Source organism: Vulpes vulpes, chromosome 9, assembly GCF_048418805.1.
Source record: "Vulpes vulpes isolate BD-2025 chromosome 9, VulVul3, whole genome shotgun sequence".
Taxonomy (NCBI): Eukaryota; Metazoa; Chordata; class Mammalia; order Carnivora; family Canidae; genus Vulpes; species Vulpes vulpes.
Genome location: NC_132788.1, coordinates 89,349,227 through 89,362,465, shown reverse-complemented (window position 1 = coordinate 89,362,465; position 13,239 = coordinate 89,349,227). Strand labels below are relative to the sequence as shown.

Genomic DNA, 13,239 nt, shown 5'->3' with positions numbered 1-13,239 from the left:
GCATGTACCTGGGTGGCTCAGTAGTTGAGCATCTGCCTTTGGCTCAGGTCATGATCCCAGGGTCCTGGATCGAGTCCCATGTTGGGTTTCCTGCATGGAGCCTGCTTCTCCCTCTGCCTGTGTCTCTGCCTCTCTCTTTCTCTCTGTCTCTCTGCCTCTCTCTCTCTCTCTGTCTCTCATGAATAAATAAATAAAATCTAAAAAATAAAGAGAGGATACCTGGGCTTGTTTGTTCCTCAGAGCTTATGGAATTCTCCAGACCAGAGCTTCTGATCCTTCCATATATGCTTTGAGCCCATTTATACATTAGAGCATTTATTATTCTGTAGGTTTCATTTGTTATCAGGCATATGCTGAATGTCTGCTTAGTGGCTCTGGAGGATACTTAACCTTAGTAGGTACTCGATGATTATTGGAATCTTAGAGTAGATTAAATGCAGGGCAACAGGATGACAAACACGCTGGCGGGCAGACTGAGCATGATGGTGTCCGTACGTGGGCTTGGGGCTGCTGGGACTGATTTCATGTCAAGCCAGGATAACCCACACTTATTTTCCTCTCTAGGGGGCTTTTCATCCTCTACAAGGATGGGGATGTTGATAACCCTGTGGTCCGGGAGAGAATCTGGCAAAACAGCGATTTTAACTTTGACAACGTCCTTTCTGCTATGATGGCGCTGTTCACGGTCTCCACGTTCGAGGGCTGGCCTGCGTAAGTATGGAGAACACCTATTCCTAGTGCTCCTGTGTGCCGGACACAGATGGCTGCCGACACGTCACGTCTTTCACTGGCCCACTCGCTCACTCACACATGAAGCGTGCTGTTGGTACAGCTCCGTGCGATGTGCTGGGTTAGCAGTGGGAGAAACGCTTGGCTCAACATGTTCCTCCCTTTGGGGACCAAACCTAGTCAGAGTATCACATAGTCCAATCAGACAGGAGGGCCTACTGTGTCAGAGATGCACAGAGTAGGGTTCTGAAGAATGGCTGGGATTTTGATGAGTAAAGCTAAAACACACACACACACACACACACACACACACACACAAAGAAGAAAGAAGGGAAAATACAAAAGGAAAGTCTCTTGCACCTTTGGTGCTCTGTGCTCTGATGCCCACCCCAGATCCTGCCCCTGCCACCCGAGCATACATCCCTCAAGAGGCCCCAGTGTCAAGTTGCCATGCCCAGAGGAACTGCAGAAGGTGGATGAGTTGGTTCTCTCGGGTTGGCGGAACTCTCTGGATGCATGGGAGAGTTGGAGTTATTTAAAGGAGATCCTGTGGAGTAATAGGACAGTTGGGTGGAGTTTGTTCATTAGGGAATTGGGCTGGGGAGCAAAGAGGCAGGAGTAAAGCCCCTTCACTTTGGGGAGGCACTGGCTATGGCTGCAGTCTTGGGTTTTCAACAGTGTGCTTTAGTAAACCAGGGTGGCAGCTGACGGGAAATGAGTAGACTTGGGACTTAGTGCTCAGAGGAGCTGGGCTCATCTCCTGGCTCTGCCCCCAAGGAATGGGATTTTGGTCGCTTAGATCCCTCTCTAAGCTCCCAAATGATGGGGATGACTGTAATGTCTGCCTTTCCAGATGGATGTGTAAGTGTCCATCTGGACAGCGCGCCATGGGATGGGTTCCTTGGCAGCTGAATCTGCATCAGTGGGGGGGATAAATTTACCCTGGGGGTGTTACAGTAACTCTCCCCCTCCTGTTGAGAGTTCTGTTTAGCCTATATTTAATCTCTGCGTATATTTCACTTTGGGGAACCTCTCTTAGTTCTTTGGAAATCCTGTGTTGCTTGCTTATTATCTTCATTGGCATGTGTACAGGTTTCAGTTCCACCAGTGTCTTACATGTGATATCCTTCCTCTCTGCTGTCAGTAGAAGGGGGCATTGTTGAATATCCATGAAATCTCTTGTTTCTTAGCCCTCAAAATGTCAATCACCAAATGTATCTCAGGTGTTCCCTCCTCTGGGTTTTGGGCCAACTGGGCCTTAATGCTGAGGAGACATCCGAGTGTGTGTGTGTGTGTGTGTGTGTGTGTGTGTGTGTGTGTGTGTGTGTTTCTCTCTCTCCAGGGGCTGTGGGTAGGCTCTCCGGGAGGGGTCAGACAGGAAGGGCCCTCAGAGGCTGTCAGAAGAGGTGCACAGTTGGGCTACTTGGGCTGAGCAGGTGGTATAGGGCTCACCTGGATCTTCTGTTCACCAGGTTACTGTATAAAGCCATCGACTCAAATGGAGAGAATGTCGGCCCCGTCTACAATTACCGCGTGGAGATCTCCATCTTCTTCATCATCTACATCATCATCGTGGCTTTCTTCATGATGAACATCTTTGTGGGCTTCGTCATCGTCACATTTCAGGAGCAGGGAGAGAAAGAGTATAAGAACTGTGAGCTGGACAAAAATCAGGTTAAAGTCACACACTGTTTGGGCTTCTGTCCCTTGAGCAAGAGAGGAGTAGTGGCTTGTCTTTTGCCAGTTTCCTCCAAGCACAGAGAAGGGCATGCACCCGCTGGCTGTCCCTTGGGCTCAGGCCTTGTTTACAGCACCCTCTCAGCCAGTTTGAGTTATTGCTGGGAAGAGTGAGCTTTCCAGACACAGAGGAGACCTTGTAATTCTGAAATCCACCCCACTTTGTGGATGAGAAGTCAAAGAATACTTAGGCCACCTTCTGTGGCTGTGACCCACTAGTGATGGCTCAGAATCTTGGTGGGGGATGTGGCCAGGGGCTGGGAAGTACCCACTGCTCCTCCCACAGTCTTTAGTGGGGGGATCGTGTCTGATCTCCTCAACCTCAGTGCTATTGACATTTTAGGCTAGGTAATTCTTTGTTGAGCTTTGTGTACTTTGTAGGATGATGGGTGGAATCCCTGGCCCTTTACCCACTCAATTCTATAAGCAATGCACTGCCCTGAGTCTTGACAACCCAAAGAGTCCTCCAGACAGTGCCAAATGTCTCCTGCTTGGGAACCATTGATTTAGGAGGAAGTGTCCTATCCCACTGCAGGGAGAGTCACTCACTTTAAAGCTAAGTCTAAGATTATACTGGTGTCACTCTCTCATTAGCTACTGTCTTGTTCGAACCAATCTAATAGCAGCGGGGGGGCCCTCTGCTCTGATTGCATGATGATGTGAGGGAGTCAGGAGAATTCCTCCTCTCTGGGCTTGCTCCCTTCTTTCTAGATTGAGGGCTCCCAGGAGTCCCTGCTAGAGGTCCCTTCCAGATGTGAGAGGGAGAATATGCTCTGGAAGTTCCCCCTGGGCCCTGGTTCGATAGCACCCCTGTTTGATGATGATGTAAGGAGTAGGGATTATCTGCCAACCTGGGCTTCCTGAGGGAAGTGGCTGTAATGAGGTAGTCTGTCTTGGGCTGCAGCTGTGCCCCCTGGGGAAGTGAGGACAAAACCAGCTGGGTTTGTAGAAAGATGTTGCTTTGAGCTGTCAGAGCATCCCTTCAGATCCTGTCAGTGACGGTCAGCGGGACGCCTGGCACAGCTCTTCTTCATCCCCTGTTATCCCTACCTCCCAGTCCACGGAAGAATAGCAGGGCAAAGCCAGGCTGGCCAGGTAGCAGAACCAGAGCTACCATTGTGTCACCTCTTGAGGTCCAGAACAGATTTGAATTAGGGGTCCCTGGAGTCAGTGTGTGAGGTCACAGCAGGGCCAGATCCTAGACAGAGGGAACCTGTCTGAAGTCAGAAGCCAAGGTCAAAGCAAGAGAATGGGAGTAGGTCTGGATCTAGGAGCAAGTGGCACCTTAAGCTGAGCCTGAGCCAAAGGGGTTGGAGGCTCCCTCTGGACCAGTCTCAGCCCCAGAATGAGTGGGAAGGACAGTGCTCTGGCCATCATTACTACCATGTCCTGGGGATTCTGAGATGAACATGACAAGCTCCTGAGTTTCAGAAGGTCCCAGGTAAACACACAGCTACTTCACTAGCAGACTCACGTGGTTAGTATGGTCTGACTGAGCTGTCTCGTGTGGCTCCAGTCTCAGGGAGTGAGCCCAGCCCTTGGGTTCTGGAGGATTTCTGTGCCTCTTGTTACCTGGCTTCCTTTCCTCGAGGTGGCATGGGCAGAAGGGCAGGCATAACGCATGGGCATAGAGGAAGGGCAGGGACAAGGCCTGCATCAGGCCTCACTCCTCTGCTGCCCACAGGACCTCAGGCAAGCCACTGCCCAGGCTAGACCTCTGCTTTAATGAGGAAAATGGAAGCAAACTGGGTGCTCCATTCACCCACACCCCAGGTTGCTTTGAGGAGCTGATGAGGTGGCGGAGCTGGTATGGCCAGTGATGTGACGTGGTGTGGTGCTACACGTGACCCCCATGTCACGGTGGGGGTCGCTGTCGTGGCTTCCGCTGGTTCACAGCTCTTTACAGTGGATGTGCATTCAGAGCAGATGAGACCTGTGTCCTCCTCCCATGGATATGCTCAGGACTCCTCCTTGCTCTTTTCTGCCGTTGCAGCGTCAGTGTGTTGAATACGCCTTGAAAGCACGTCCCTTGCGGAGATACATCCCCAAAAACCCCTACCAGTACAAGTTCTGGTACGTGGTGAACTCCTCGCCTTTCGAATACATGATGTTTGTCCTCATCATGCTCAACACACTCTGCTTGGCCATGCAGGTAAAAATGGAGACAGCCGTGGGGATCACGTCTGGGCCTTCTGCACAGCCCCCTGCCCCAAATTCTGAGGGTGGAATGCCACCCCCTCACAAGAGAATGGGTTTGATTTTCTGATGAGTCTGGGCTGTAGTTTGGCCAGAGTCCCAATCTGGCTAACAGTTCTCACGGTAGGCGTTTAAGATGGTTCTTTTATTTAAGAGACTGTATGGTGTGACCCTAAGTAACATTCTCATGGAGCCTCAACCTGGGATCTGACTCGATAAACACTTACTGTAGGCCTCCTGAGGCCAGGGAGCATTTAAGAACTAAAGTCTTGTCTGTCTGGAGTAGGGTAGACAGGTATTGCAATCCTGCCTTTACTCCTGACCCGCTGGCCAATCTTGACAGGGTAACTTAAATCCTCTGAGCCTTGCTTTCTTCTTTGGCAAAATGGGAACTCAATCATACCTATGTCAGAGATAAGATTTTCATATCAGGCACTCGGCCTGTCACAGAGCAAACACCCAATGTTGAAAAACAAAACATAAGTCACACTCCTGCCTTCACGGAGCGCTTAGAATGGTGGTGGGGAATCTTCCAGTTTATGGAGTAGAGTTTGGCCTGCATTATAGCTACTTCTTGGTACCCTGGGGGCAAGACATGTAACTCCCTTCAGTTGGCCAAGTTGGTGTTAACAGTGAACATTTCCAGCAGTTACACTGTCAAGTAGATATTACTGTAGGACAGAAGCAAAGGCCAAGGTTTAGATCCATTCTCTGCACTGACTTTAAGAAGTTAAGCAAATCAACCCAACTCCCAGTGCTATCTGGAAAATGGGTCTAAAAGCCACCAGGGATACGTTCTCTGGCATGTTTTTTTTTTTTTTTAATTTAAGAAGTCTTGATGAATGAGAAGGGCCACATGTTGATGTAGAGAAAAAGTGTGAGGTCAAGATAATACTACCTTTTCTTGAATGTGGACCTGGATGGCATCAAATTTATCCCCAACCAAATCCTGCCTTTAGTCATAGACATTTTGGGTGGGTTCTGCCTTGGACCTGGGTCAAGGCCCTGAATATAAACCCTGCGGGGAGGAAGGGTGGGTTCCCTTCATCCTGAGCAGAGGAAATAGATGTCTTTCCCCTTCATCTTCCAATCATCCTCATTCTGTCAAGATCCCCCTGTGCTTTGTGGTGAGTTAACCGTGTGCCGTTGGAACCACTGGAGGTTGCCTCCATGTCCAAGCAGAGGGTGGATGCCTGCAGGGAGCAGGGGACTGGGGAGCCTCCTTTAGTGAGGCTGGCTGGACCAGGCCTCTGAGAACTGTGCCTCTGTCTTCGTCCGCAGCACTACGAGCAGTCCAAGATGTTCAATGACGCCATGGACATTCTGAACATGGTCTTCACTGGGGTGTTCACTGTCGAGATGGTTTTGAAAGTCATCGCATTTAAACCTAAGGTGAGTCTCTGAACCCACTTCTCAAAGGCCGTTGCTGAATCACCCCCAGAGAAGCACACACTTCCTGTTCGTCTTGTGTTACTGAGTTATGCTGAATTGTTCTGGCCAATAACTGGGTTATCACCTGAGAACGTTAATATCTGATTAGGGCATCTGTGTATATAAGGGAAAACAAAACTACAAAATCTCATAAAAATAATTCTGAGAAAAAGAAGGGGGGACAGAGTTGGGAACTTGTAGAATGGAGACTTTTGAACCGGGTTTTCTGTCTCTAGAATAGCACATCGTGCTGTCTCAGAGAAACCTGCCTCATTGCTCGAGCATTAGACAAACTGTTCTAACAACCCATCAGACAGAATTCAGCCTTGATTTTACTCTTAGGTTCCAGGAGAAAGACTTTGGGTTTATTTGTTCTTGGTCTACAGCTTCTTTTTCACCTTTTTATGGAAAGTTCTACCAATTGGAGATCTCTTACCATTTATTTGACTTAGAAAAATGTCACTGACTTTAAGACAAAACAAGACCTGAGCTTTTTAAACGCTGTTGGACTAGTCAGCGTATCGGGTTGCCTTTGGGGAGGGAGTGGCCTCGGTCCCAGGTCCCACAGTTGTCAATGTCTGTGGTCCAAGAGGCTGACAGAGCAACATCAAAGAGCATACCTTGGATCCAAATCCGCGCTCCCCATTTGCTAACGAGAGTGATCTCCTTAAAGGCTCTGTGCTTCACTTTCCTCACCCGTAAAATGAGGACACTACCAAGCCTGTTTCCCAAGGTGGTTGTGAGGGGTAAAGAATCACTATCTGTGCCATGCTTAGAAAAGTGCCTGGCATGTAGTAACATGCTGCGGACACATCAGTACTGTTATGTGACCACCACCACCATCATCGTCAAGTCACGGTGCCCCCTCATTCTAAAACTGTAGACAGAGGAGCAAATCCTGACTGAGCTGTGGGACATTTGACCCTCAGCTTTTTGCTAGCAAGCCCCCCAACCATCAGTATGAGGCAGTGACAGGATCTGGGGACCCTATTGTTGGTTCATCTGTGCGTAAGGCATCTGACAACACTGGTTTTACTGAGACTTGGATTATGATATGATGGTTTCGCATACTCCATATTTACATGGAATTCTAATCCAAAACTGTTCCTTTCTTTAATTTGAATTAATCTTTATGCAATCTTTATCAGATCTTTGTGGACCAAAAAGAAAGGACACTTGTAAGTGATCACTTGGGGTGATTGCAGTGGGGTCACATTTGGCACCTTACGCATGGCCAGATGTTATTTACTGTGACTTGTCCATATCTACCTACATAAACATCTCCTCCTTTTCCAAGTTCATCTTAATTTCCTTTGAAATTTTTGGTTTGCTTCCCTATCACCTTTACTTCTTTGAACAATATTTGTCTGGATTGATGAAAAAGGTTGCCAAGTAAGAACATCAAAAAAGAGACAACATGGAACGTATCCACGGACCATTTCTAGATCTCCTTGCCATGTCTTCCCTTGCCTGGTGATTAAGTTCTGAAGTGCTTCAGAGCTTGCTCTGGGCTGAAGGGAAGACACACCTGCCCACGGCATGTGTGCATGAGAGAGAGCGTGTGTGTATCTGTGTGTGAACGCGCACCCACTAGCAGGCCAGAGCACCAAAGGGCTCGTACACCCCTCTGCCCAGTAAACCGCTGATATCAAACCTGGGAGGAGGGTTTGGTGGCATGTGATCACACTGGTGATATCAGGAGGGAAATGAGTAGCTACTTTTTAATCAGTACTGATTAATCAGAGTGATTAAAATGAGTGATTTCTGCTAGAAATTGTGCTACTTTGTCGTTTTGCCCAGCAAGATATTTCCATAGCATAAAACAGCAATAGGATCATCTCTGTACTTGAGGAGCCCTGTCTCTGCATTCACTGAAGCCAAGAAGATAGACTTTATGTTGAGGAGTAAGAGAGAATCAGTTCACCAAGAAACAAAGCCCTTAAAATGCTCCCTGACTTTCCTTGTTTTTCTTTTCTGGGTTCACAAAGCAAGCCCAAGTGAGTAGGCATTCCCTGAGAAGTCGACAAGGCCCCTCCTGGCTCATCAGAGGGGCAGTCAGGCTGTAGAGGCTGTGAGGGAAGAATCTTCCAGGAGATGGCTGTAGGGGAGCCCCTAGCCCATGGATCTCATCAAGGAAAGCCTTTGTCTCTGTAAGGAATTTGTTACAGGGCCCCATGGGGCAGTGTTATCCACAACGAGGGGCACACCTTCTAGGAAAACTTGCCAGCATGTCAGGAGAGATATGGTTGCAGCTGTTCTGGGATGCAGGTACAGAAAGTGAAGTTGACAAGACCCTTCCTGATGGACAAGAAGGGACTGTGAGGAGAATGGGTTAAAAGAAGTCAGGCGGGTGGGGAGGGGAGTGTGGTTTGGAAACCTGACCATGGGGACTTCTGTATTCAAGAGTCTGCTGGAGAGGTAGGGCCTCCCAAGAGCACACATTTAGGAAGAAGTGGTTTAAGGACTTGGCAGGTCAGGTCATCCTGCCTCCATAAGCAGGGAGGGCTGAGGTGGAGAGGCAGAGGCAAGAAGCCCAGAGTCGGGGAGGCAGGCTCACTGCCTGGGAAGACCTCTTCTGAGCATTGGTTCTAGGCAAGAGTGCAAGGTGGCAAGAAGCCAAAGAGCAGAATTAGGAGAAAGCAAGAAGGCTGTTGTTATATCTGCTCCCTAAGGGAAAAGCCACCATCTGGCATTGACCTTGCACACTCTAGATCGTGCTTTTGACTTGAAAGTGACTGTGCCATCCTAAGCTTTTAAAAGGGAGGTCATGATTTAAGTAGGATAAGCCCACTTCCCTGGCTTTTCCCTCCAGTACTCCCAGGGAAAGCACTGGACTTCTCCCGTGAATTCTTTTGCTCCAAGGAGGGGAGAGTGAGGAAGAAGGACCTTCCTGCTTCTGCAGGAAGAAAGAGCACGTCCTGTTTGTTGAAGCTCCCTCTTTGTACTTCCAGATGTCACCTGCCTTGGTCCAGCATGTATCTGAGGCCAGGTTAGCTGCCTTGGCCACAGGCTTTTCCCTCAAAGAGCCATACTTTGTTCCCAGGTCTGCATTTTGATCTTGGTTCTACCTCAGAAATGTCTAATTTATGATCCTGGCCACTTGGGCTTGCGAAAAGTAAAGGGTAGTTGGGTTTGGGGAGAGAAGAGAGTATTTTGGTGCTGTGCTCATACTTCCATGCAGGGCTGCTACACAGTGGAAACTGGCATCCAGTGCCACCAGCCTCCTAGGGTGGCATTCCGTGCCCCAGGGCTCCTGGCAGGAGTAAGAGCTCTTAACAAAGCCTCAGCAATCTTTTTAGAGGACATCCTCCACCTCCTAGAAAGAAGAGTTGATAGTCTTTTCAGCTCTTCAGTGACCACATCTATTTTAGGTGATTTATTTTAATGCCAAATAATACTTGAGACTAAACATTCCTTGGTGAGAACTTTGCACCAGTCCTTCTGGGCTCCGCCAGACTTTGATATCACGGTTTCTCCGGTGCTCTCCTGGTCCCCTTCTCACCTGGTAATTACATGCAGACCACCTCCATCTCATCCAGACCTCTCTAGCCCCTCCTTTGGCTGGACTGTTAAATCTTCCCCATCCCCTCTCTGCTTATCTTCCACAATGAAACTCGGGTACCAGCCACCTATTGCCTGAGGGGGCAAAAACATTAGAATTTTCTTAGTCTCATATTCAAAGTCCTCTACCAAACCCTGGCCGATTTGCACTTCTTTCTTGTTTCCAGTTGCTTCCCCTATTGTTCCTTCTATGCTCCCTAACCCCAGCTGTTAACAAGCTAGACCTTTCCATGGCACGTGTTTCTGTATCTGGAAGTCCTCCTTTTGCCTTGTTATTGCCTAAGGCCTGTCTGAAATGTGGGTTCCTCTATGACATCCTCCCCACCAGCTCAGCCAAAGTCTGTTCTTCCCTTCACCTGTGTGTCTACTAGATGCTTACTGGGCGATGTCATTATCAGTACGTCTCTGGGTCTCTCTAGTAGCTGCTGAGCAGCTGCTTGAGGTCACAGGCTGGGTCTCCTGCATTTCACACAATGCTTGCTCCTTGCTGGCCACTATTTAAGGATGGGTGGATTGAAGAAAGGCATGAATGGGGGAGCCTATAAGTGCAGCCTCTTGGCATCAGATGGTATGCAGGGTATTTCCTGTCACAGAGTATTTGATTGGAGTAGAGTGGCCAAATGTGAATGTTTTCCTGTAAGCCCCCACTTGACCTCTGGAAAGGCTTGTGCTAGTTAGAAAGCTGTCATATGGTATCTACCAAAATCTGGTACTGTGGGTCATATCTTAGGTCCAGGACTGCCCACACAGTCCCTGGCAGAAATTGCTGAGTGACCTGGCTGCCGTGGTAAACCACAAAAGCAGGTGATTTGTGTGGGCTCCTTCATATCTGCAGATGAGAGAGACTCCAGGCAGCAAAATGAACCCAAATTTGGGCTGCTTCTCGTTTCTGTTCCACAAACATTACCCCCACTACGTATGCCACGGCTGTGCACTCTATCCTGGCTAGAGGTTCCAGCTCTGCTTCCAAGAGCCCACAGGAGATGGGCACTGACAATCAGAATTCTTGGAAATCTTGAAAGTCCCAGGACCTATGCCCACATTAGTCTGCTTTATGATTTACGATTTGAATCAGACCTGTTTCTGAATAATAGGTATTATGGCATGTGGCTGACTTGCTTGGTCTTTTCAAGCTAATAGGACTGGATAAAAAAAATAGAGTTGACTCTGGCTGAGTGCTGGGGACTGCTGGTTCCACTTGAGGGGCCCTGGCTTTGGCATTCAGCGGCAGGAGAACCTGTCACTTTTGGCCAAAAGAAGAGGGCACAGGGATGGGCGCCCTGCCAGCAGCCCTGTCTCATCTTCTGGTTACCCAGACAGCACAGTGACTTTGGTGGGAGAGGATGGGGGACTGAGTCACGTTCACTCGACAGTGATTTGATTACATAGGAGGCCCCTAAGTAAGGAATCAGATGTGGGGAGAAAGAGATCCTGGCATTTTCTGCCTCTGCTAGCCCCCTAGCACAGCCACCTTGTCCGAGCTTATGATTCCAGCCACCTGCATCAGCGCAAGCCTCCTGCTGCCTGGATAAGGGGTATGTACGTTCAGTCCAGAAGTTCTTTAGGACTTGAGCACAATTGTGTGCATGTGAGGGATCTTCTTAAGAGAGTTGACAAGACTGTCAATATGTTCTAGGACCCCAAATGTTAAGCCCCTGTTGCCCTGGTGTAAGGTGATCTTATGTATCACAGTGGACCAGAATGGGCCAACTGGAGGATAGTGTGTAGGCCAGTGGAAATGATTCAGAGGTAAGTATTGATAATTGTAGAAAAGCAGGGGAGGAGCTGTTCAGAATCAAGTCCAAAGAATGTGGGCAGATGGTGGCCTTGGCCTCAGGTGAACAGCCAACTGTAGCAGGAGGAGCAGTGTGTGGGGTGCCGCTGTGAATGGGGGTGGGTTGTGTGCCCAGACAGGAGATGGAGAGAACTTGAGGTCTTCAGTTGCTCTGTACCCTGGAGGCCCGATTGTTACTGGGACCCAGCAGTAAGGCATCAGCTCCTCTCTGGGGAGATGGGAATGATCACCATAGTCTCCTTAGCTTTGGAGATGCTGTTAAGTCCAGAAAACGAAGGCCAGGCTTTGGCCCTCAGAGTAGTCTGCTGGTCAGATGCCTGTTACCTATTCACACAGTGTAAATAAGGAAACCCGGCACTCTGATAACCCTGGCACCCCCAGGGCAGTGCTCAGCACCCCGACCCAGCTGACTTGTGTTAGGAGATCTTCCTCTGTGAAGGAAGCATTATGTTCCTTTGGATCTGGGGTCCAAGTGCAAGCTCTTTGTCTCCTGGCTGGCCAGTGTGACACCAGCATGCACAGTGGCACTAGTCTAGCCCTCAAAGCAGCTGGCCTTGCCCCAGTCTGCCAGCTAAGAGTCAGAGAGCATTGGGAAGAAAAGCTAGAAGGTACAAAATGTGATGTTCGTTAAGATTTGCCCCATTAGACTTGTGTACACAGGTTGGCAGGGTTGGTGCAGGCACACTCCCTTTGTTTACTTGTTGGAGGCCTGAGGTGAGGGGTCTGGGAGGATGGCAGTCAGCAAGCTAGATTGTGACAGGAGGGAAGAAGGGAGGTGAGAAGTGGGTGAGAGGTCATGGCAGCTGGGTGGGAAAATCTTACATTATTTAAGATGAAGTCTTTAAAAGTCCAAACCATCAATTAGTGCCAGAGCTCCTCCATAATTGTACTTGGAGTGATCAACAGTAACTAGAACAAACATCTCTACTCCAGTCATTAGGATGGCCAACACATAGACATTTTCTCTTGTGTCATCAAAGGCTGGGGCTCTGCAGTGGCTTTCTTGGGGCCTGCATGTGATCACAAGTTCATGCGATCTGACACTTCAAAGTACCTTCCCCTCTGGTTTTCTTCATCCTCACTAAGTGTACCCAGTTGTAACCATGCTTGGCCCCTTTTTATGTAATTCAGACCTGAATGGTTTTTTCATTTCCAAAACACGTTCTGACTTTTTGAAAAGGCACAGTTGACTTTCAGACAGAGTTGTCAACCTTGCAACCAGAAGCCTTTGTGTGCAGCGCCCACCCCCACCCCTCTGACCAAGGGCTTCCAGGATGTGTCAGGAGACAGCAGGCACTAACTCAGCCATCTACTGTGCTGAGCCCATAAGAGGGTACGTAAAATGTATGCCACGTACATATACACGGATTTATAAGTCACAATCATAGGGACATTGTGCCTTTATGCTTGTTGCAAGACATGAAGATCTGAATGATGATAGGATGCTAGGTCAGTGGGTGAAAGAGACATTGCAGTGTGGGGGGCAATGGGTTCAAGGCTCTGGGGTAGATAGTGAGGCTCGTTGAGGAGGGGACAGAAGAGTGAGTATGGTACTCATCCCCAGACAGATTTCAGTGGGATAGACCTGAAGATAAAGTCCCCAAATTCAGTGATGAGGACATATGAGAGGGGCAGAGCAGACAGCAGGAGGATCTGAAAAGGTCCCTCCAAAGAGCTGGCATTTGGTCTGACCTTAAAGGAAGAAGTGGATTTGGGCAGACAAAGTTAGGGATGGGGAGGCTGGGATTGCAGTGGCAGCAGGAAGGGTGTATGTGCACGTGGTAAGAACC

General features: G+C 48.9%; 1 protein-coding gene across 12 annotated transcripts in view; it reads left to right on the top strand.

Annotated features, from left to right (window-relative positions):
- CACNA1D (calcium voltage-gated channel subunit alpha1 D) overlaps positions 1-13,239 on the top strand; it is a 300,511-nt gene that overhangs the window by 238,614 nt on the left and 48,658 nt on the right. For all 12 annotated transcript variants that reach the window (XM_072720761.1, XM_025986349.2, XM_072720759.1 and 9 more), the window contains 4 exons: positions 565-711; positions 2,202-2,403; positions 4,460-4,618; positions 5,944-6,054. In XM_072720761.1, coding sequence (XP_072576862.1) covers positions 565-711; positions 2,202-2,403; positions 4,460-4,618; positions 5,944-6,054 — 619 coding nt within the window. The remainder of the gene's footprint in view (positions 1-564; positions 712-2,201; positions 2,404-4,459; positions 4,619-5,943; positions 6,055-13,239) is intronic.